Source organism: Tamandua tetradactyla, chromosome 14 (genome assembly GCF_023851605.1).
Source record: "Tamandua tetradactyla isolate mTamTet1 chromosome 14, mTamTet1.pri, whole genome shotgun sequence".
Lineage (NCBI taxonomy): Eukaryota > Metazoa > Chordata > Mammalia > Pilosa > Myrmecophagidae > Tamandua > Tamandua tetradactyla.
In genome coordinates this window covers 74,265,703-74,291,603 of record NC_135340.1, presented here as the reverse complement: position 1 = coordinate 74,291,603, position 25,901 = coordinate 74,265,703, and the positions used below count along the sequence as shown (strand labels likewise).

Genomic DNA, 25,901 nt, shown 5'->3' with positions numbered 1-25,901 from the left:
TTAGTTTTTTATATGGGGTCCTCTTTCATTCTTTTGAATATGGATATCCAGTTCTCCCAATACCATTTATTGAAGAGACTTTTCTGTCCCAATCGAGTGGTCTTGACAGCTTTGTGAAAAGTCAATTGACCATTGAAGTCTATTTCTGAACTCTCAGTTTGATTTCATTGGTCAGTATGTCTGTCTTTATGCCAGTACCATGCTGTTTTGACCATTGTGGGTTTTTATGTGCTTTAGAGTAAGGAAGCATGAGTCCTCCCACGTCGTTCTTTTTTTTTAAGATGTTTTAGACTATTCAAGGCCCCTTACACTTCAAATAAATTTGATAACTAGCTTTTGCATTTCTGCAAAGGAAGCTGTTGAAATTTTGATTGGTATTGCAGTGAATCTGTAGATCAATTTGGATAGAATTGACATCTTAATGACATTTAGCATTCCAACCCCTGAACACAGAGTGTCTTTTCGTTTATTTAGATCTTTGATTTCTTTTAGCTATGGTTTTGTAGTTTTCTGTGTACAGGTCTTTTACATCTTTGGTTAAGTTTATTCTAGATATTTGATTCTTTTAGTTGTTATTGTAAATGGAAAATTTTCTAGATTACATCCTTGGATAGCTCATTACTAGTATATAAAATACTACTGATTTCTCTATGTTGATCTTCTATCCCATTACTTTGCCAAACTTATTTATTAGCTGTAGTAGCTTTGTCATAATTTTTTGGGGACTTTCTAAATAGAGGATCATGTTATCTGCAAATAGGTCTACTTTTATCTTTCTGACTTGGTTTCCTTTTATTTCTTTTTCTTACTTAATTGCTCTAGCTAGAGCTTCTAGCACAATGGTAAATAACACTGGTAACAGTGGGCATACTCATCTTGTTCCTAATCTTAGAAGGAAAGCTGTCAGTTTCTCATTATTAAGTACAGTGTTAGCTAGCTGAGTGCTTTTCATATGTGTCCCTTATCATATTGAGGAAGTTTCCTTTGATTCCTATGTTTTGAAGTGTTTTTATTCAAGAAAGTCTGCTAAATTTTGTTAAATGCTTTTTCTGCATCAATTGAGATGATCTTGTGGATTTTTTCTTTCTGTTTGTTAATGTGGTATAATTACATTAATGGATTTTGTTATGTTGAATTATTTTTGCATACCTGGGAGAAAACACACTTGGTCATCATTTAGAATTCTTTTACTGTGCTGTTGGATTAGATCTGCAAGTATTTTGTTGAACATTTTTGCATCCATACTTATTAGAGGTATTGGTTTGTAGTTTTCTTATAGTGTCTTTGACAGGCTTTGGCATTAGGGTGATTTTGGCTTCTTAGAATGAGTTAGGTAAAGTTTTCTCTTCAATTTTTTTGGCAGAGTTTGAGTAGAATTCATATTATTTCTTCTCTTTTTTGGTAATTTTTGATGACTGATTCAGTCTCTTGTGATTGGTTTGTTGAGGCCTTTTATTTCTTCTTGATTCAGTGTAGGTTGTTTGCTTGCTTCTGGGATATTGTCTGCTTCACCTAAATTGTGTAGTTTCTTGGTGTACAGTTGTTCATGATATTCTCTTATGATCTTCTTTATTTCTTTGGGGTCTGTGGTAAAGACCCTTCTCGCATTTTGATTTTACTTATTTGCATCATCAATTTTATCGATCTCAATGAACCAAGTTTTGATTTTTTTTTTAATTCTCTCTGTTCTTTTGGTTCTTCATTTCATGGAAAATAAAATTTAAAAAACATCAAAATAGCATTAAAATATAAAATACTTGAATAAATTAAGTAAAGTATGTGCAAGACTTATACATGGTAAACTACAAAATATTGCCAAGAAGAATGAAAGAAGATTGAAATAAATGGAGAAGCATACATTATTCAGGTTGGAAGACTCAATGTTGTTAATATGTCAGTTCTTCCCCTTTTTTCCCACGGAGTCACCCAACAATCCTAATGGGGATTTACTTAGTATTTGACAAACTGATTTTAAAAGCTATACTGAAAATGTAAGGATGTAGAATAGCTAAACAATTTTCAAAAAGTATTAAAATGTTGGAGTATTTATGCTACCTAAAGACTATGCTATTTATGTACTTACCCCAAAGTAAGTAGCATAATCAAGTAATCAAGACAGTGCCATGTTGACCTAAGAATAGACATATAGATCAGAGGAACAGACTAGAATGTCCATACAGTCAGTTGACTTTTGCAAGGGTCCTATGGTAATTTAATGTAGAAGGGGTAGTCTTTTACAAAAATTAATATACTGAAACATTTGAATATCCACATGAAAAATAATTGAACCTCAATGTACACTTCATATCTTATGCAAAAATTTATTCAAAATGGATTAAAGACCTACATGCTAAAACTAAAACTTCTAGAAGGAAACAGATATTTTCGTACTTAGACATAAAAATTTTTGCCTTATAAAATAATTTATAATCTGAACTTCATTAAGTTAAATTTCTCCACAAAAGACAAATTTAAGAGGATGAGAAAGTAATCTGTGAATCTGTGACTGAGAAAATGTCCACATACATGTGTCTGACTAAAAGCTTCTATCTAGAATATATAGAGAACTCTTATAACTCAATTAAAAGAAAAAAACAAAACAGATCCCAATTAAAAAATCAGCATCATGTCTGAAAAGAACTTCACAAAAGAAGATAATAAAATTTATTTTGGTTTTGGGGGTGTGTGTGGAATACTTCATGAAGAAGATATGAAAGCTTTAATTATACAAAACTGATGTGTTTTAAAGAGCTTTTGTTGTTAAAAGATACCTTAAAGTGAGGACAAGTTACAAACTTTAAGAAGACATTTATAATACCTAAAAGTGATGGGAAATTATTTTCAAGAAATAGAGAAGTGCTCCTTCTCCTACTTAGAACAACTAATAAAAACCCACCAGGCCCCAAAATATATCTGTACCTGTATATATAAATAGATATAGATGTGTATATATGTGCATATGTGCATCTGTTTGAAGGCATTGGAGTTAGTGTAAGGCTGGGAGGAATTATGGAGCCAAGATTTGAGAAAAAGTGGACACCCAGCTAGCTGAGCCTGGCATTTGGGACTACCTTTTCTCCAGATATATGTTCTGATTTCTGAGGAGGTGGGTGAGAAACTCAGAAGCAGTGCAGAATTTTCCAGACTCCTGAGCCTAAAGATAAAAATATTTTTCTGAGCCTGTGAAGAAGAGCTTCAGGTAGAACCTCAAAGGGTTGCTCCCTAGAAGTAAGGGTGGATCAGAAAATATTGTACCTCCCTTTATGATTAATATTTTAATATCACATTTCATTCCGTGATTGAATATCTAGGATTGTTAGGCATCTAACCTAATTGCTTGTTGGAAACAAAAGTAAACCTTCTTAAATTATATCTATAATCTTCTTTTTACAATGCGTGGCATTCCTTAAAATATAACCAGCATATGAAAAACGATTCAACATGATGGAAGAACAAGAGAATCAATGGACATAGGAAACATAGCCTAAAGGGATCCACATAATGAAATTATCATGCACAGACTTTAGCCTGACTGCCCTTAATAAGTTCAAGAACATAGAAGGCAATATTTATAATTTCAGAAGAGAAATGAAAATAACCAAAAACAGCCTTAAGGAAATTCTAGAATTGAAAAATGTGACAACAGAAATTAAGAACTTGATGGATTTCGATTTGCATGGTAGAAGAGATTTGCATCATCAGAAGAAGAGATAAACTCAAGAAAGAGACCATAAGAGATATATGTGGTGCATTGAACATCTAACATACGTATAAGTGATGTGATGTTCCAAGATGATAAAAATGGAAAATGAAATAGGAGCTGATAATGATTGAGGGTTTCCAAAATGTGACAGAGGACATCAAAGCAACAAATTCATTAGTCCGATGAATCCCAAGCAAATGAGCAAAATAACAACTCATTTCTTACTGGCAACAGTTGAAACCAAATGATGTTTTGAAATTGAGCGAATAACCACCAGACCACAAAGGGAGAAAAAATATAGAACAGGCAGGACAAATAGAAGATAATAAAATTGTAGGTAGATTCAAATATATTAGTAATTATATTAAAGGTAGATGGATTAAATGTACCAATTAAACTAGTATAAGACTTGCTTTAGATTTAAATGAGCACATATTAAAAGGTAGAATATTATGAGATTGAAAATGCTGGTAATGAAAAATGTAGTGACATAGGGAAATTCATATTATATTTTGGAATAAAGTAGAATGTGAAATTTTTATAATATAATATTCCTAACTACATAAAATTAAAATAATGAAGCATTCTAATCATTAGAAATGACTCTTTTTTGACATGTAGAAACCTCAAGATGAATACCCTGCTAATGGTCCAGAACACCTAAGGAAAAAACGTACAACTCAAGCTGAAAGAAATACATGTCAACTTTATATTCAAACTGATCATCTGTTCTTTAAATATTATGGAACACGAGAAGCTGTGATTGCCCAGGTATTCATAATTTTGCTACTATTTTAGGAGGTCTCATGATCTCATATTGTTTTATTATACTTCTATTTTTTCCTAAAAATTAAAGTTAGTACATACCTCTTTTTTGGAAAAAAAAAGGGTGTAGTTTCAATTGCAATATGATAAGACATCTAAGATAAATGCACAAGTAATTGGAAGACCAGTTAGGATATGTAAATGTCATTCAAAAGATAGGTGTATGAAAATGGTTTCATGAAGGAGATGATGACACTGGAGCTTAGGCTGAAAAAAGAGAGTTGAATTTTCATTGGTAGTAGTAAGGGGGGAGGGCTTGTAAGGTAGAGGAACCGTTCCAAACTGAAGTATTTAATTTCTGTTCTGTTTTCCCATTGTACTTTGCATTTTTTAATTTATCCCTATTATTTGTATTTGTGTCTTCTCAACCCTTATTACAGTATAGATTTTTTTGAGGGTACCCTTCAAAATGTCCTTTGTGTTGAAGACACTCAGTGTGTTATTTTTGACTCCAAAGAGACTGAGAGGATGGAGGGAGGTACTACTGGTGTAAATGAACAATCAGAGAAACTGATTTGGGTGGTAGTTATAAGCTTATTTTTAAATGTGTTTAAAAGCCATGTAGTCTAGGGGTGAAAGTTTCCCTGGCGGCATGGGAGATGACTCCCAGGGATGAGCCCAGCACCATGTAATCAACAATTCCATCCTGACCAAAAGGGGGAAAAGAAGTGTAGCTAATAAAGTGTCAGTGGCAGAGAGAGTTCAAACAGAGTGGGAGTCATACCTCAAGAAGTTCAGGGTTTAGTTGATAGTCACCTAGGTAAACAAGCAATCTTTCTGTGACATATCACTGTGTTTATCTCCTAGAATTTAACAAAGTCTGAAAGTGTCTTATTTATTTACAGTTGTATTAACACCTCCATTCCAGTTCTACCCCCAGAATGACGCTCTGTAAACTTACAAGGACCTTCTCTATTTCTAAACTGTATCCCCAGCACCTGGAACAGTGCCCAATCTGTACAGAATAATGTTCTACTGCTTCGGTAGAAAGACTGAAGTCAGAGTATGACTGAATGTCTCAAGGTTATCAGGGAAGTTTTTACAGAAGATGTTTGAGCTGAGTCTTGAAAGATGAATAGAGAAAGATACTCAAGACATAAGGAAATAGCATGTGAAAAGGCAGGGAGGTGTGACATTGTAGGGTGAATTGAGGAAGTGGAGTTCTAATGATTGAAGCAGGAGTGCATTTTTTTTGCATTTAACCTGAAAAATCAGTAAAGGCACATAATCTCCCCTCTTAACCGTAGTTCACTAATCTTTTTTATCTTCTTATCCAGTATATGGTGTAGACATTTAAAATTTTGAATGTGGTGGAACATGGATAATAAATTCTTGATTTGGAAGATGGAAATTTACAATCTTTTTCACATTTCACCATTGACTTTCAAATGTTCTTCTTTTCTGTTAATCAATAGATATCCAGTCATGTTAAAGCAATTGATACAATTTATCAGACTACTGACTTCTCGGGAATCCGTAACATCAGTTTCATGGTGAAACGAATAAGGGTAAGGAACTTGCATAATTAAGAATATTAAAAAAGAAAAATAAGGACTGTGTTTATAAAAATAAAAATGATTGCTGTTTATTTCATCTTTATGCATTCAGTAATTTAAATTGTATACGTTGATACAATTTATCTTCACTTCTGGCATATCTATATCCGTATCTATTTATATCTACCTACAGATAGATAGATAGATATACTTATACATATAAGTATACACACATATGTGGATTTATGATTTAAGAATTAAATCTATAGAGCCTTAATCTGGAATCTGTACTACAAGAAGAGCTAAGATAGTGATATTTTCTGTCTGTCTGATTAACGTAAGAAAGATTGACCCACTCAGTAAAGACAGATATAGTACTTTTTGCCCCCATAATGCAGTCCCCAATTTCTTTTCTTAAGATTGGCTTTGTGCGATATTTCTCAGAGTATGTCCCAATTGATGCTACGGGAAGGGGAAAGATAGATGTAGTGGTTAAATACAATTAGAAGTTGTGGAAACACTTACTACTATACCATTTCTTGAAAATTCGCACTAATATAGCTTAAGTTTTAAGGTGTGCGTGATAAAGAAACCCATCATTTTCTAAATGTCTTTAACCTTGGAATCTTTTTTACAAATAAATATATTTTAAATTACTGATGAAATTGGGCTAATTGATTAAAATAAAATTTCTAAATATAAGTTCTTTCAATGTTTATAGTTTTTAAGAATCTGAATTTATAAACCAGGCATACAGTCTGCATTTTAAAGAATCATCTGTTCACAAAAGTATTTGTCACAGGACTTTTTTATGTTTATGCTTTCTTATTTTTCTAAAATATATTTGACTATGTATGTACTAGAAAGCTTTAGAACCTATTTAATAACATGGCTATAGGCAGTCCTTACTTTTAGTTAAAATTAAGTCCTTAATTTAATTAAATCTTAAATTGCATTGTCTTAGTGAAGTATGTTTTGTAAATATACTGTGTAAGAACTGTTCGTAATTGCTTTCATTATTTTGAGATCAAAAGAAACTCTTAAATGAGCAGATGAAAGTGATAAGTGGTATAAGTATTCCTCTTTAATAGACAGAGCAAAATAATAAAAAGAAGAGAACATCTGAACATGTATTCGTGAAAACATTTTTTGGGGGGTGTAAAATGTATTGTAATCTGAAGCAGTGCATATATATTAAAGATGATGTGGCACTTGGTTGTTTTTAGTACTTTAACTGAAATTAAAACTTCAGTTTATTGCTCATCTACTGAAGATTGTTCATGACTCATCTGATAATTTAAATTTACATTGTGTCATCTAATGTTTAAATCATTCCATTTTTAATGTAGATAGCTAAATTTAGATGCAATTTTCAATTTCTAATCAAATTGAAGTATCAGGGAATTCCATTTTGTACTTAGATGGAGAAAGCCCCCTGTACCATGTCTCTAAGCATGCACTGTCTTTAATATATAGGGTGCTTGCTTTTGTTTTGTGTTAAATGACCATACCTAATTGCTTATGATTAATTGTTAATAGTTAAACCAGATATTCTGAGATCTATGCTTAGGTAATTGCGCTGATCCCCAATAGTATTTTTGTCACCCTGCTTCTGAGCTCCTTGGTTTTACTGGAAGGTGTGGATCCTTTAAAGACCTGTATTTCTCGTTATATATTCTGTATCAACTGTTATATCATCCCCTTACTGTTGACATTTTCAGTAGATCAAGGTTTGCTGCCTAGTCAAAACATCTCCTTTCATACATACCCTGATTTATTCTCTATTAGTCTTGTGTGCAGTTCCCTGACTTACCTGGAGAAAGCAAAGTTTATCTAGGACTTCAAAGGAGGTCGAGGGTCTCTAAAAGAAGACAGGCTAATAAGGGAAAGCTTTTGTTTAGTAGAAGTTTGATATCAGAGGAGATTATTCTTCAGATTATGAAGGAGGAACCTACACCAGTAGTATAGTAAGTAGCAGAATACCAAAAGAAACATTCTGGATGAATTCAGCTTGAAATAGTAAGAGAAATGAATTGGCAGTAAGAAGATAATAAAATTCTTGCCTATATTTAGGGGGAAAAAAATGAACTTAGAATTAGTTAGGTTTGATTTATGTGACTGGATAAGACAAGGAGAATCAAGAAAAATAATTTCTCTCCTGAACTGACAAACTTGAATTTGGTATCTATTTTATATTCTAATAATAAGCTAAAATATATGGTTTAGTATCCTTATACTTGTCATCATATGTAGGAGATTAGCACTGAAGGAGACTTGGTTAGGTTTGAGAAACTGTGCTTTCTTTATTAAAACTTTGCTCTGGGTTTTGAAAGCAGAGCTTGTTCTTTCTTTCCAAGTATTCACTGTTTAGGAATCTAGTGCGAACACTTGTTTAGAAATTTAATACCTTTAATATTAATACCCCCATCTCACCTTTCCCCTCCCTCCCTCTCTCTCCCTTTTTTTTTTTTTTTTCTTTCTTCTCTCTTCTATGATCAGCTCTGGTCTGGGGGCTGTGGGAACAATCGTAGAAGCCTTAATTCAAGCCTATTTTTTTGGGCCCCAAACATTGTCCAAAAGGAGGTGAGCAGAGGCTTACATTAATGCTCGACTAACATTAATTGTTTTATTATTATTATTATTATTATTATTTTGGATTTTAGATCAATACAACTACTGATGAGAAGGACCCTACAAATCCTTTCCGGTTCCCAAATATCGGGGTGGAGAAGTTTCTGGAATTGAATTCTGAACAGAATCATGATGACTACTGTTTGGCGTATGTCTTCACAGACCGAGATTTTGATGATGGTGTTCTTGGTCTGGCCTGGGTTGGCGCACCTTCAGGTAGTTTACTTACCCATGTCTCAAATTAATACTTGAAGCCAAAAGTAATTTTCAGGGCAGATTGAATTTTATAAAATATAGGAGAAAGTGATACCTGAACAGTATTTTGATTTATACAGCTTGGGTTAGGCAAAATTCATCAGCATTGTATAAATGGCAAAATAGACAAAGCAGCTTTTTATTTCAAAATCAGTACTAAACAGGGAGTTGTCTTGACACTTGGTGCATTCAGTAGCTGAAATAAATAATTTTAGGGAGAAAAAGTGATACTTATTTTGGAAACCAAAGGTAAAACTATTAATTTTTTCATTGAAGTTAATAAATGTTATTAAATATTTGCTCATAATAGGAATATGAGCAAAAAATAGGAAAACTATGATCTTGTTTCCCTTCTGTAGTGGGATGAAGAACAGAGAAACCCTGGTCAGGAGCAGCATGTAGAAAGGAAAAAAAATCCATTAATTTCTGGCCTTTTATTTTACCAAAACAGAAGTATTGCCTGAAAAGAGATGTAGGCAGAAGCCTTTAGTCCCTATGGCCTCACTGACCTCACCACCGGGCTCACACTCTGCTGAGATATCTGCCTTACCCATGAAAGCTACTGTCACTGAGAAAATCTACTCCCAGCTGGGGATGGGGGTGGATTTGTGATTTACAATATACCAAGTTCAGCAGCCTAGTTTAGAGAAATGCAGATTTGTTGAATGAAAGAAGAATGGAAAGATTCCAAATTCTGAATATAAAAATTTTGCCATATAGATTTTGATCAGTAGTCTATTATATTTTAAACCATATACCATAATTTCTCTTGATGCTTCATTTCTATCTTTTTTTTTTTTCTCCAAAATTAACCTTTGTTTTATCCAGGCTAAGGCAAATTGTTCTATTCTCACCCTTATTTTATTATTTAATTTGTTATACTTATTTTAAGTTTCTAAATAGGATTGTATGTTATCATTTATATTTTCTTCCTCTTTTTCTTAAGCCAGCAATGAATATCCTTTAACAACTTCTAAAAATTCTTCTGTTTTTCCATATTTTAAAGTGAACTCAAGTTCAGGATATCATTAAGATGAAGATTTATGTCATAGGCTGTGTATAATATTACACTATTTGGATACTTGGACGTGGTGATAATCTCTATTGTTTTTGTGTTCATTGCATTGTCAGTAGATTGTGTAGCTCATTTTTTCCTGATATTTACATTTTATAACTTTTATACTTTGAGATATATTTTTCCTTCCTTGAATAGTTGAATGATTTTGTCACAAAGTTTATGATTCCTCCTCCCTGTTTGTTAATTACTTCTGTAAAACTCAGGACTTCATTTGACATTTCTTTGTATATTATCTATATAGTGGTTCTCAAAGTGTGGTTCACAGACTAGCAGCATCACCTGGAAACCTGTTAGAAATTTAAGTTCATGGTCCTCCCCCAGGTCTGCTGAGTCAGGAACTCTAGGGGTGGGTCTAGCAGTCTTTGTTTGAACTTTCCCCTCAGGTTATTCTGATATACACCGAAGTTTGAGAGCTACCACATTAATATGTTTGCCTCTAAAGAAGCTTGCTCACAAAATGTCTCTTGACCAAGTGATTGGATGATATCAAACTAAAATCTTACTGTCATTTTACATTTTCAACTGATTATTCATTAAGTATGTAATATTCCTGCAGAATATTTCATAATCTTCGGATGTCCTCATGTGTATAGATATAGCCACTTTGTTTACTTTAATGTTTTTATAGATTTAATTTTTTAGAATAATTTTTAGATTTATAGAAAAATTGAACAGATAATACAGAGAGTTTCCCACACCTCACCTCATCCCCTGCATCTATAGTTTCCCATATTATTACCATCTCACATTCATATGTACCTTTGTTAAAATTAATGAGCTAACATTGTTGCATTATTATTAACTAAAGTTCATATTCATATTTCCTTTGTTTTTACCCAATGTCCTTCTGTTCCAGGATCCCATCCAGGTTTTGTTATCATGTCTCCCTAGTCTCCCCTTTACTGGAACAGCTTCTCAGACTTTACTTGTTTTAATGACTTTGTTGAAGAGTACATTGTACATTGTAGAATGCCCCTCTGTTGAAACTTGTTTTATAGGTTTGGAAACACTTAGATTTTGTATCTATTTGTTTGTGATATTTGGACAACCATTTGTAATGCTGTTCTTCTAAAAGTAATAGTGAAGATGATGGGACAAGTTGCTTTTATTTTTCTCATGGGTTCTTCATAAGGGAGTAGGAGTATACTTGTTTAGTTCATGTCAAAGATATGGTGACATGCAAACTGTAAAATATGACCTTTGTCATTGACTTTTTGCCCCCATTTTTTTCTTCCTTTCCTTCCATATTATAATCCCTCCTGTCTTACTTGAGGCATCCAATGTCCTTTTTCTTTACTCTGTATTAAAACCCCATGATTATACACCATGTGTGGACTGTGTGTGAAGATTTCTCAATTGACATACTAAAAAAAAAAGAAGAAGATGTTAATGACAGATACTGAGAAACAAAAAAACCATGTCTAGGTCTTAGAAAACTTTTTCTAGCAGTCACTGGGGAGGGAGGGGCCAGGGAATGACAGAAGAGTATGGGTCAGTGAGGGAAAGAGAAGGGATCTTCATTCCTTTGGCCTATTTTTTTTCTAGTATAGGGTACCCACCTTAACATAACATTAGCTGCTTTCTTCTTTACTACTCTTTGCCCTCAGACTAGCTGAACTTAGTTTTACTTGACTTACATTTAGTTGTTATAAGGAACTTTGCTTATTTGGTCTCCTTAGTTCCTTTAACTACCCTTAGGAGGTAGCTATTGTCATCGCCATTCTGTAGTCAGGGAAACTTCAATGCCAAATTCAGGCACCTAGGGAAAGATGCCTTGGTTCAAGAAGGCCGAGGAAGTTCAGGGTATCTCTCTCAAGTGGAAAGACATATGGCGAACACAATCTGGGTATCTGTCTCAAGTGGAAAGGCACATGGTGAACAAGGCGTCATCTGCTAGCTTCCTCTCCAGCTCCCTGGGAAGTGTTTTCCTTCTTCATCTCCAAGAGTCGCTAGCTTTAGAGGACTCTGCTTCGTGGTTCTGCAGTGTCCTGTTGTCCTTCTCTGCTCTCTCAGAATCCCGAAAGGTTGCTGGCTGGTGGACTCTGTGCTTCATGGTTCTGCAGTGTTCTGAAGCTTTCTCCAAAATATTTCTTCTTTTATAGGATTCCAGTAAACTAATCAAGTCCCAGGTAGAATGGGTGGAGACACATCTCCATCCAATCAAGTTTAATACCCACACTTGATTGAGTCACATATCCATGGAGATAATCTAATGAAAATTTCTATCATACAGTATTGAATAGGAACGAGGACAAGCTGTTGCTCCCATAATACCAGTCAGGCTCAAAACATAGCTTTTCTAGGGTACATAGATCCCCCCAAACTGGCACAGTCGTCATATGATCTGTTACGGTTTCTTAATCTTTTAAAAGTTTTACTTAGCCTAATTAGTCTTTTTCATCCTAATTCTGTTGTATTATTTGGCATAATTTCATTTAACTCTGCAGATATTTCTTTCCTGAAATATATGGTGATAGAAAGGATTTTGTTGTGACTCTGAATTCTCAAACAGTAGTTACTCTAATTATTAGCCATATTACTCTGATTATTAGCCGTAATCCTCTCATTAATTTAGTTGAGTTGGGAAAAACAATGAGGATTGCAACATTCGGCTAGTAGGTTTCTTGTCTTTGAGTCTATTTTACACTATTTTTTATTTGTTCTTATTTAATACCATTGTATAGCTCAGTGCTGCTTTGGGTTTCCTTAATGGGAAAAATAGCACCTCTCAACCTCATAAGAAGTAGAAACAGCTAGCAAACTGGGCTGACTTGGAGGCTCCCATTTAAAATTATATAGAGCCAAGAAGGTTGTGAAAAAAAAAAAGTCTAGTCCACAAAACAAAGGCAGTCTTCACTATGAAACTAGAATGATTACCTTCAGATTTTCTTTATGTAAGCAGTTATTTGGTTAACAGATAGTTTCTTAACATTTGATTCAGGGACTAAAACATTGGTTCCTTAACAAAGTAAATTCTTTGAATTAGGTAATGCCTTAGTTCTACTTCATTTGCTGAACCCCTCTAACATCCCTTTTGAGGGATCATTTCTCTAGTGAATTAAGGTACATTCTGCTCATTTATTATCCATCTTAATGTTATCAGTTAACTTAATGGACATAGTCTCAATTAAGCCAGGTCACTGTATAAGGCTAGCTCTGGAACTCCAGTCAGTATTATTCTGACCATTTGTGAAGAACATTTTTGGAGACAATTATAGTGTTGAAATAGTTTCTTCTGTGGTTTATTTTTTTATTTTAGAAATTTTTGTTTGATGTTACGTACTAGGATTTGTGGGCATACAGAACTCAACACAAACGTTCTTAGGATGACTCATAGCCTATTAAGTTCTTAACCAGCTGTTTGAAAGACTAGGAGAATTACATGCTAGAAATATTGCAAAAGGGCACTCACCATTGGCATTTTGTGCTGGTCTGGATAGTACCTTGCAGGATGTTTAACATCTTTGATTCCTCCCCATTACATGTGAGTACTGTGCCCCAGATATGAAATCCAAAGGAATGCACCCACACATTTCTCCATAGCCTTTCTGGAAGTGGTACTATTGTCTGGTTCAGAATTATTGCTCAGATTCATATTATATGGTCAGTGTGCTATTTTTAATGTTTAGGCCTGCTCACATCAAAACTGTTTATGGAATCTCTTAAGGTATTTTATTACCCTTGTATCTTCCTAAGACTTTTTTTGTGTTTGTGTGTGTGGGGGGGGAGAGCACAATTCTTAAATTTAAGTCTATTCTATGACTTTTACTCAGACTATCTTGTAGATAGAAAAATGTCATATTTCTTTATTGGTCATTGGGTCATTCAGCAGTAATTGCTTGTGACTTGAAACCTTTTCACTCATCTCATTGTTATTCAAAATTTGTATTTTTAGTGATCAGTATATATAGTAAAATCTTAAATTTGTAATATAAAGCAATTACTGAAAGTTGAGTATGAATTAGCTATAGACCTGTATGGTATCTCATCACTAATTGATTTCTGGCCTGTGAAAACTAGTTGTTGTATTTTTCTAAAGTTAAACCATGACTTATGAAATTAGTTATAGTATTTTATTTTTTTTAATAATTGAGTTACTCTAATACATGCTGTTAGTCTGTAACAAATGTTAAACTTTCATATAAGCAGTAGCTGTTAAAGCAATTGAAGTTAAGCAAGATAAAAATTATAAAGACTATGTATGTTTCAGAATAGCAAACTCAAATTTATGTATGATCTCGCCTTAAATTATATAGATCTTAAAAAATACAGAAAACTGTATAAGTTTTTAAATGTGCCTGTTTATTTTATTTTATTTTTTAATTGATTAAAATTTACAGTGTGGAGTCTTCTATACTTCAAGTTTTGACAGTAGGGTCTTAGATCAATTTGCGTATAACAAATCCTCACTAAGGCAGGGTATTGATTTACTATTTGTTTTAAAGCTGTAATATGTGGAATATAACGTTTCTACTGTCTAAGAATAGTAATGTTGAAGTCCTTAGGACTTGTCTCCAAAAGTAGAACTAGCTTTCAAAATGTATTAAATATGCATAAAACATTTTATATTCGCAGAAGAGTTTTCACTCAAATGTATTACTTATTCAAAATACAGTGAATCCTGACCATCATTAAGATTCTCACCCCTTTGCTGGGGGAAATCTGCATATGACTTAGTCTTTCTGTTCATTTTTTTGTGAAGATTGTGATACTGCAAGCACAGCTTTTTCCAATAGAAAGGTCTTCCTGAACTGGCACTATAGAGGAGAAACATGTCCCTCAATGTGAGGGTAATTTATTGCAAATATACAAGCACTGACAAGGAACTGGAGAAATATTCCCCAAACCAGTTCAAAGTGAGGATTTGAGTTAGAATTTTTATAGGGAGGGGTTTCTGGTTAAAATTAAACTAAGACATAGTCAAAGAAACATTCTTATTCTCTTGATTCTTTGGTCATGTCATTTCTCAGGGTTAGTTCTTATGTGACAAACTTCATAATCAGCCCTTGTGGTCTGAACTTCTTCTTTCTCTTGATGTCCTATAGTCTGGGACAATATGTTATTTGCTTCTCATAGACTAGATCTGTTTTTTGTTGGAAGACCATTGCCATTGCTACAATTTTTTTTTTTTTTTTTGACATGGACAGGCACTGGGAATAGAACATGCGTCTCCAGCATGGCAGGCGAGAATTCTGCCATTGAGCCACTGTTACACTGCCCCATTGCTATGATTTTTAGCTACTTAATTTTAAATATGCTTTTTTTAAACTAACACTTGCTATCATTTCACTTTCTAAATTATTCTGTACCATTATTCTGTACTAAATTCTGAATCAGTGATTCAAATTTATGTTTTGTTGACACATGTTTTCTAAAACTCAGTAGAAGCAAGGTAACAATTGCATTGTTAATACCCTGCATTCTTGCAGATCTGTTTTGAATGGCCACTTATTAAATGCTTTGTCAGGGATTAATAATATTAGAGATTTTTATGGTTCAGTAACTTGGTTTTAACTCTAGTATAGAAAGGTTATTTGAAATAATTTGAATATTATCATAATACCCAAACCATTTGATCATATTTTAATAAAAATAAAATAGGAGGACCTTTAAATGTTAATGTAAACTCTAAAGAATTTCTCAGGAAAACTTTAATAATAAAGATAATTAAAGGAAACTATGGCCTTATTGTGATTTAAGTGTTCTCAAGATGAGTTGGAAAAATAATTTAATTTGAAAAAAATTTACAAACTTACTAAAAGATGCAAGAATAATACAGTGAACTTCTACTAGATTTGCCAGTTATTAACATTTTGCCACATTTGCTTTCTCTCTGTCCCCTCCTTTCCTACTTCTCTCCCATACATACACATACACTACTTTATTTACCCACTTAACAATTATTTTTAAAAGATATGTTGTACAGTGCCTCTCTAGACGGTGAATCACATACTCATGTGCATCACTGCTGTTATTTGTAGAAGTGACCTTTTCAGTAGCTAGTTGAGAATATTTTGTTCAACTTTCATTTAACTAAAACCCCAAGTTTTCTTAAAAGATGAAGATATGTAGGCTTTGACATAATGTAAATATTGATACATTCCCGTTTAAAGCAAATTTAAATATTTTGCTGGATTAGTGGAAATAAATATTTGGAGGCATTTAATTATGTGGAAGAATATTTTATAAGAGCTTTATACTAAATCCTGGAAGTTTCTGTGTGAGTGCATTAAAATTTATTTGATTGTAGAATTGTAACCCATAGCAAACTCTGAAGCTATTCTACAACTGATTGTTGTGATGTGCATTGAAATGTTTTACTTTTTTGTATATATGTTATTTTTCACAAAAAAAAAAGTCAATTGTGATGATAAATACATATATATATTCCTTCTAGCCTCCAGTGTTCTGGAGCAGCTCGAAGGAAAAATCTGAGATGATGGAATGGTGGCCCACGACAAATCCTGGGATCTATTCCGTGACTGCTTGTTGAAGAATGCCATGAAAATTGTTTTTTTTTCTTTGCTATGTACATATGTTATATTATACAAAGAAAAAAGTGGGGAAAAAAACTTATTTGAAATAACTTCCTAATTTTGGAACCAAAGAAAGTTTTATTTACTTGCTACATTTGAATCCCAACTGTATTTTAGGCTCAAAAAAAAAAAAAGAACATAAAATGTTTTAACTTAATATAGCATATATTAGAAAGCAATTTTGAGGAACGTTGATGCTAAAATAGCCATCTTTTGTTCTGAATTAGGAAGCTCTGGAGGAATATGTGAAAAAAGTAAGCTCTATTCAGATGGTAAGAAGAAGTCCCTAAACACTGGAATTATTACTGTTCAGAACTATGGGTCTCATGTACCTCCCAAAGTCTCTCACATTACTTTTGCTCATGAAGTTGGACACAACTTTGGTTCTCCAGTAAGTATTGACTAATTATTAGATTAAAAAAACCTTACTAACTAAAGCCAAAAATGTTTATTTGGTACAAAATTTATATTTTGACTAGTGTATTTCCTAATATAACTTATATGGACAGGTTAATTGAATACCATAGAACATGGAACCTTGAATAGGACATGAGATTTTGTAGGTTTGTCCAGTGTGATGCTCTTATAAATCACAGAATGATTAGAACAATGAATAAAGAAGTATTTGCAAAGTCCCTTTGGGGGAATGGGGAGAAAAGGGAAAATTCAACTTCCCCATTTGGAGAATTCCTGATATTCTCACAAGCAGTGGGGACAACCAAATCAATAGGCTGAGCCCTCAGTCTTGGGGTTTGTTCCTATGAAACTTATCCCCACAAAGGATAGTCTAACTCTACTTAAAATTAGGCCTAAGAGTCACCCCCAGAGAACCTCTTTTGTTGCTCAGATGTGGCCTATCTCTCTCTCAGCCAACACGGCAAGCGAACTCACTGCTCTCCCCCCTCTCTACGTGGGACATGACTCCCAGGAATGTAAACTTACTCCCTGGCAACGTGGGACAGAAATCCTAGAATGAGCTGGGACTCAACATCAAGGAATTGAGAAAACCTTCTTGACTGAAAGGGGGAAGAGAGAAAAGAGACAAAATAAAGTGTCAGTGGCTGAGAGATTTCAAACAGCGTCGAGAGGTTATCTTGGAGGTTATTCTTACGCATTATACAGATATCCCCTTTTTAATCTAAGGTGTATTAGGGAGGCTAGAAGGAAGTGCCTGAAACTGTAGAACTATGTTCTAGTAGCTATGTTTCTTGTAGATGATTGTATAATGATACAGCTTTTGCAGTGTGATTGTGTGATTGTGAAAACCTTGTGTCTGATGCTTCTTTTATCTATGGTATGGACAGATGAGTAAAACATATCGATTAAAATAAATAAATAATAGGGGGAACAAATGTTAAAATAAATTGAGTGGATTGAAATGCTGGTGATCAGTGAAAGGGAGGGGTAAGGGATATGGTATGTATGAATTTTTTTCTTTGTATTTCTTTTCTTAGGTATTTAAAGAAAATTCATCTAATCTTAAATATTTCCATATACATTTCTAAAATACAAGTTAAAAATAAGCTCAATATGGTTATTACAATTAACAACATTTCAATTCTTTGGCATCATCTCATACCCAGTCCATTACACTGACCTTTTAAATGACCTTTGACACAGAGAAATGCAAAATGCTAAAAGGTGTTCTGTCTTTATGATCTTGGTAGGGTTTATTAAAATATCAAAACTGGGAAATTTTAATTTGAAAACTATGTTAATTCATTTTTCTTGTGCCTTATTGCTTGTAAAATGGAGATTCTTATGATTTTAGGAAAAAGGTTTTATACCCATAGCTTAAAATTCTCTAAATTTACATAAATTTGTCAAACATAAGTGCCATCTTACTAAATTACAAGGCTTTTATATATCCCAACTGGTAATTTGCAAATTTCTAGACTTCATAAAGTGTTTATGATTGTCACAGATATGGCCAAAGTTAGTAATCACATTTTTCTGTGCCAGAATCTGGACAACCGATTTGACAGATATGAACCCTTTCATTGGGCTCCTGAATAAAGTATTTAAAACATTAACCTTTCTACATCTTGACTGCCTTGTGATCTTTGTTTCTTTAAAGAGTAATTGAAATTTTATAGATAAGCAGTGAACTTTTTTTCATGGTTAATTTACATTTCCAAGGACAGGTAAATGTCCTCTCTTCTTCCCCATCACCCTTGGACCTGGAGTTTCAAAAGGGAGAGTTTGTTGCTATGAGAGTCAAGGAGTACAGATGGCCTATGGGTCTATCTGAGATCTGTCTCAAAGTCTAAGGAGTTTAGGATTTTTATGGATTCAAACGAGGGGAGGTGGATTTGTTACCATTACATAACAAGTAGTTTTTTTGTGTGTGTACAAATCCTTTATGTCCTTAGTTAAGTTCATTCCTAGGTACTTGATTCTTTTATTTGCTATTTCGAATGGAATATTTTCCTCAACTGACTCCTCAGTTAGGTGATTGTGTAAAGAAACATTACTGATTTTTGCACATTGATTTTATATCCTGCCACCTTGCTGAATTTGTTTACTAGCTCAAGTAACCTTGTTGTAGATTGCTCAGAATTTCCCAGGTATAGTATCATTTCATTTGCAGTATCACCTCTTCCTTTCCTGTTTGGATGCCTTTTATTTCTTTGTCCTGCCTGATTGCTCTAGCTAGAACTTCTTGTACAATGTTGAATAATAGTGCTGTCAGAGGGCATCCTTGTCTTGTTCCTAATCTTAGGGGGAAAGCTTTCAGTCTCTTTCCATTGAGTATGATGCTGGCTATCGATTTTTCATATATGCTCTTAATCATCTTTGATTCCTATCTTTTGAAGTGTTTGTTATCAGAAAAGGATATTGAATTTTATCCAGTGCTTTTTCAGCATCAATCAAGATGATCTTGTGATTTTCCCTTTCAATTCAATGTGCTATTTACATCATTGATTTTCTTGTGTTGAACCATCCTGGCATTCCTGGTATAAATCCCATTTGATCGTGGTGTATAATTCTTATAATGTGTTGCTGTCTTTTGTTGAGAATTTTTGCATCTTTGTTCATTAGGGAGATTGGCCTATAGTTTTCATTTCTTATAGCATCTTTACTTGGTTTTGGTGTTATAATAATATTAGCTTCATAAAATGAGTTAGATATTGTACCTTTTCCCTCAGTTTTTGGAAAAGTTTGAGCCGGATTGGTGTTAGTTCTTATTGGGATGTTTGATAAAATTCCCCTGTGAAGCTGTCTGGCCCTGGGCTTTTCTTTGTAGGAAGATTTATAATGACTGATTGAATCCCTTTACTTGTGATTGGTTTGTTGAGATCTATTTCTTTCTGAGTCAGTGTAGCTTGTTGTGTATTTCCAGGAATTTGTCTATTTCATCTAAGTTGTCTAGTTTGTTGGAATATAGTTGTTCATAATATCATCTTATGATTTCTTCAGGGTCTGTGGTAATGCACCCCTTCTCATTTCTGATCTTGTTTATTTGCATCTTCTTTCTTTTTTTCTTTGTCAGTCTTGCTAGTGACCCATCAATTTTATTCATTTTCTCAAAGAATCAAATTTTGGTTTTATTGATTCTATCTATTGTTCTTTTGTTCGTGCATTCATTTAACTCTGCTTTAATCTTTGTTATTTCTCTTCTTCTCTGCTTTGAGGTTAGTTTGCTGTTCTTGAGTTCCTCCAGGTGAGTAGTTAAGTCCTCAGCTTTTGCTCTTTTTTGTTTTTTAATATAGGCATTTAGGGCAATAAATTTCCCTTCCAGCACAGCCTTTGCCGCATCCCATAAGTTCTGATATGTTGTATTCTCATTTTCATTTGTCTCCTATTAGCTATTAATTTCTCTAGTAATTTCTTTTTTGACCTATTTGTTGTATAAGAGGGTGTTATTTTATCTCTGTATATTTGTGAAAGTTCTCATTGTTTGATGGTTATTGAGATCCAGCTTCATTCCATTGTGATCAGAGAAAGTGCTGTGAGTAATTTCATTGTTTTTAAATTTATAAAGACCTGTTTGTGCCCCAGCATATGATCTATCCTGGAGAATGTTCCATGAGCACTAGAGAAGAATGTATATCCTGGTGTTTTGTATATACATATCCTATATCTGTCTGTTAGGTTTAATTCATTTATCAAGTTGTTTAACTTCTCTGTTTCCTTGTTGATCATCTGTCTGGCTTTTCTGTCTATAGAGCAGAGTGGCATATTGAAGTCTCCTACTATTATTGTTGAAATATCTATCACTCCCTTCAGTTTTGCCAATGTCTGACTCATGTGCTTTGAAGCTTCTTGATTGGGAGCATAAACATTTATGATATTTCTTCTTGGTGAATTGTCCCTTTTATTAGTATGTAGTGTCCTTCTTTGTCTCTTATGATGTCTTTACATTTAAAGTCTATTTTGTCTAATATTAGTATAACTACTACTGCTTTCTTTTCATTACAACTTGTGTGGAAAATCTTTTTCCATCCTTTCACTTTCAGCATATTTGTATTCCTGTGTCCAAGATGAGTCTCTTGTGAGCAGCATATAGCTGGATTACATTTTTAAATCCATTCGGCCAATCTGTATCTTTTAATTGGTAAGGTTAGTCCATTAACATTCAGAGTTATTACTGAAAATGCATTTCTTGAGTACACCATCTTATCTTTTGGATTTTATTTGTCAATCTGTATATTCTTTTCCCTCTTTTTCTTTTTATCCTTTAAAAAGAAAGTACTCTTTAATTCTGTGCCCTCCTCCAGACCTCCATCTCTTGTCTTTTTTTTTTTCCAACTGGCAGAAATTCCTTTGTATTTCTTGTTGGATCGGTCTCTTCCTGACAGATTCTTTCAGGATTTGTTTGTCTGTGAAAACTTTAATCTCTTTCTCGGTTTTGAAGGACAGTTTGGCTGGGTACAGAATTCTTGGCTGGAAGTCTTTCACTTTCAGGATCTTTAATATATTGTAGTACTGCCTTCTTGCTTCCATATGCCAGTTGATTAGTCTGAACTCAGTCTTATGTGTTGCCCTTGTATATGGTAGGTTGTTTTTCTCTTGCCGCTTTCAGGATTTTATGCTTCTCTTCAACATTGAAAGGCTGATTAGTATGTGCCTTGGGGAAGGCCTGTTTCAATTTATTCTGTTTGGAGTTTGTTGAGCTTCTTTGATTTGCATATTTATGTCCTTTATGAGGGTTGGGAAGTTTTCTCCCATTATATCCTCAACTAATCTTCCTAGCCCTTTACTCCTCTCTTCTCCTTCTGGGATACCAATGATTATTTGTCTAAAGCATCTTTAATCTCCGTGATGTCTTGTATTTTTCTTCTTATTCTTTCAAATTCCTCTTTATGCTCTTCTGGTGTCTTCTTGATCTCCTTTCTGTCATTAGCCATCCATTTATTTTATTTAGTAGTGTTATATGAACATCTTCAATTAATTATTCCAACATCTGTGTCTCTTCTGGTGTTTTAATTTTGTCATTAGACTGGGCTATATCTGTCTGCATCATGATATGCTTAGTGATTTTCTGCTGTCTTTGTGGTGTGTAAATATCTTGATCGATTTGCTTTGTAAGTTGATTTCCTTCAGTCATCTAAAGCTTTGTATTTGCAGGATGGATGTGGAGCAGGATGCAGGGCATGGGGTGGTGTACAACAGTCCAATGATGCGTTTCAGCGCAGGAATAGTGCAGGTTAGGGATGTTAACACTGGTTCCTGTGAGCACGGCGCCCAGCAGCAGGGAGGATGTGGCTGTGCGGGTGCACTGGTGTGGGGTGCAGGGCCCTACTATGCACAGGTGTAGGGCATGGAGCCCTTTGTGTGCATGCGCGAGAGCTCAGGGCAGCAGGTTGGCCTTGTGCCTTTGAGTGGACTGGAGGCGGACGTAGCCAGACTGTCAGGTCAGTGCCTGCCCAGAACTGGGGCTGTGCACATGTGCACACATGGGAATGCTGTAAACTTGTGTACATGTGCACAGAGCTCAGGGGGTCAGGGTGGAGTTGCACAAGTGTATGGTCTAGGGGGGTGGGTGTAGCCTGGGTATGGAGGTAAGCCCCTGCAGCCTTTATCTGCTGGTGACTCCCTCTAGCAGTCAGGGATGGGGAGATAGGGCTAAGGAGAGGTGGGGCGAGACTGCTTTTACACAGGAGAGGTGGGTTGGTCTGGGGCAGGTGTGCACGTGTTTGAGGTGGGGGTGTGGGCTGGGACTTGGCAGGACACGGGCTCTTGGAGTACAGGGAGGGGGGTTGGGGTGATGGGGTTCAGGTGCGTGGGGTGTGGGGTGAGTAGTGGGTCATGGGTCTATGCCAGTGAGGGTAGTGCTTAAGGAACTCGGGGTTCTCTGCTTCTCAGTTCCTCAGCTTTTGTAACCAGAGCAGCCCTATCTGGTGCAGAAGATCCTCCAGGTCACTTACACCCTGGAATCACCGTCTCAGTCGCTTTCCTGTCCCTTCTCTAGATGTTCCTTAGTGCAGGTGTGAACTCCACCTATCCTATTCTGCCATCTTTTTCCTAATTGGTATAATATCAAATATACACAACGATCATACCATGTAAAGGGGTGAAACTAAGCTAGAAGTAACCAAACCATTACAATAACAAGTATAAATACTGTATCCTGGGGTTCCTGCTGTGCTGACTCAAGTTCCTTCATTAATAAACATTAGGGAGTTGTCTTTGTGGTAATAAGGGTCTAATGCTGTAAAACAGGATAAGGGGGCTTGAGGAGGACCAGTTACTAGGTTTTAACAATTATAATTCCATGGGTTTCAGAAATTTCAGGTATTTCCTTTTGGCTATTCTACAATATGCTAAAAAGTAAGAAAAAGGCATCTGTATAAATTTTCGTCATCCTAATTGTTTCTTAATTCTTAATTTCTCAGTTACAGTATATGACTAGATGAAAGTCAGGTAGGAAATAGATAAAATTGTTGTTGCTAGTTATTGTGGTGGTAACTTATGATTGAATTTCATCACTTTTTTATATTATCAATTTTCTGTTAGTATTATTTTTATAGTAAAAAAGTTATTGTTTTCTCGTTGTACTAAAATTATAGTTTCTTCATGAAGGTTTTCTCTTGATTTGAACTTTCAAAGTAATTTTTAGGATACAATTAAAATGTCATTTATATTCTATTTTGTCTTTCACTTGTTTATGTGCTTGTTTATTCCCTTATCTGAGGATGGTAAATACAGCCTATTTGTTTATAACTTGTTTCCTCTTTAGTGGTCATTAATTGCAAGCCATTACGATATCCTTCTGGGCTAGTAAAGTAATGATTGATTAGTGATGTCCTTAATAGTCTGATGGGGCAGAGAGTCAAACCTAGGCAGACATGGCAAAATTTGCTATTCCTTTTAACTTAAGACCCTCTTGAGAGTTATGTCTTAACTCATCTTTATATTTTATGTTATATTTTAGTGCCTCTTTGATATATATTAGGACACATTAATATTTATTGAATTGAATGGTAGCAAGATATTCTGTGATATAAAATATAAATACCAATACAGTATTGGGATTTTGGTACCAAAAAAAAGTGGAGGAGGGCCAGGAAAGGGTTCTCTGCCCAATGCACTCAAAGGACCAATTCCTGAGACACCAGGGTTTCAAAGAGAAAAAAAGTTTGTTGCTAAGCACAAAGTAGGAGATTAGATGACCTTATTCTGTCTCTTAAAGTCTAAGAAGTTAGAGTTGTTTATGGATTCAAGCAAGGGGAGAATGAGTTCTTACTATTACTTACAAAGGCCATGGATTATTTTACCCAGTGCTGTCAGTATCCAGTTCCTGAGACACGGGGGTTTCAAAGAGAGAAAGAGTTTATTACAAAGTGCATGGTAGAGAGCAGATGGCCTATCAGCCCAAAATTTGTCTTCCTGAGCTGCAGTAATTCTGATAGTTTTGTTAGAGAAAAAAATGGGTGGGGTTTAGGATAATGATCACAGTGACCCCAGATGATATCATTAGAGGTGATTTCATTAATAAGTGCATGCACATTGATTACATGCTTAGTTATAAGTAAGAACTTATAACTAAGGTATCTTTGGAGTATGGTGGAGTATTATAATGAGGTAAAGGTGACTTGTAGGTTCAAGTTAAGCTACTACACATGTCAGATGCACATTTTGGTTGGATCCAGTCTCCCTTAACAAGATTATTTGATTTGGGGTGGGTTAGTTCTGGGCTGATCCAAGACTCTTCATTAATAAACATTAGGGGCTGTTTTTAGGGATAGATAACTGAGTACAAATGCAGGTTGTCACAAGGTTTTTTCAGTCACAAGGACAGAAGATAAAGGGCTATATGCAATCATCAGAGATGAGGTAGCTGGATTACATTTAGAGATTTCAGGAATTTCCCTCTGTTCTAGTTTGCTAGCTGCCGGGAACAGCTACAAGAAACAGAATGGCTTTTAAAAGGGGGAATTTAATAAGTTGCTACTTTACAGTTCTAAGGCCGAGAAAATGTCCTGGTTAAAGCAAGTCTATAGAAATGTCCAATCTAAGGCATCCAGGGAAAGATACCTTGATTCAAGAAGGTCGATGAAGTTCAGGGTTTCTCTCTTAAGTGGAAGGGCACATGGTGAACACAGTCAGAATTTCTCTCTTATCTGGAAAGGCACATGGTGAGCACAGTCAGGGTTCCTCTCTCATCTGGAAGGGCACATGGTGAACGTGGTGTCATCTTCTAACTTCTTCTCCTGGCATCCTGTTTCATGAAGCTCCCCAAGAGGCATTTTCCTTCTTCATCTCCAAAGGACGCTGGCTGTTGGACTCTGCTTCTCATGGGTGTGTCATTCTGCTCTGCTCTCTCTGAATCTCCCATTCTCCAAAATGTTTCCTCCTTTATAGGACTCCAGTAAACCAGTCAAGACCCACCCAAATGGCCAAATGGGTGGAGATACATCTCCCCTAATCCAATTTAACAGCCACTCTTCGTTAAATCACGTAAGAAATGACTGCCTTCACAAAATGGGATTAGGATTAAAACATGGTTTTCCAAGGGTACATACATCCTTTCAAACTAGCACACCCTCTGACTACTCTAATGTACCAGAAAGCAAAAAGGAATATCTATATAATGATTTGATAATCAAAATTATCCCTTAAATTCTGATTTCTCTGTTGTTACATTACCATTACAATAAGTACAAGCAGCTAGAATTTACAGATGTAAAGGAGTAGAGCTAGGCTGGAACTAAGCTGAAATAACCATTGCAATGACAAGTCAATGGTAAAGTCTGAGCTAGCTCAAGTTCCGTCAGTGGGGTTGCCTTTGTGATTATTATAAAGGATGTAATGTTGGGTTAGTCTAAAGGTTTTCACAACTTCCATTTCTGTCATTTTCAGTAATTTCAGGTATTTTCTTCTGGCTCTTCTACAGTATATTAGAGAGTAGAAAAAATATCTGTGTAATGAGT

At 34.7% G+C, this 25,901-nt stretch overlaps 1 protein-coding gene across 3 annotated transcripts in view; it reads left to right on the top strand.

The window, feature by feature from the left end:
* The window catches only part of ADAM10 (ADAM metallopeptidase domain 10), a 216,527-nt gene that overhangs the window by 160,685 nt on the left and 29,941 nt on the right, over positions 1-25,901 (top strand). For all 3 annotated transcript variants that reach the window (XM_077128032.1, XM_077128033.1, XM_077128034.1), the window contains 4 exons: positions 4,325-4,474; positions 5,944-6,036; positions 8,688-8,871; positions 16,752-16,915. In XM_077128032.1, the coding sequence (XP_076984147.1) occupies positions 4,325-4,474; positions 5,944-6,036; positions 8,688-8,871; positions 16,752-16,915 (591 nt within the window). The remainder of the gene's footprint in view (positions 1-4,324; positions 4,475-5,943; positions 6,037-8,687; positions 8,872-16,751; positions 16,916-25,901) is intronic.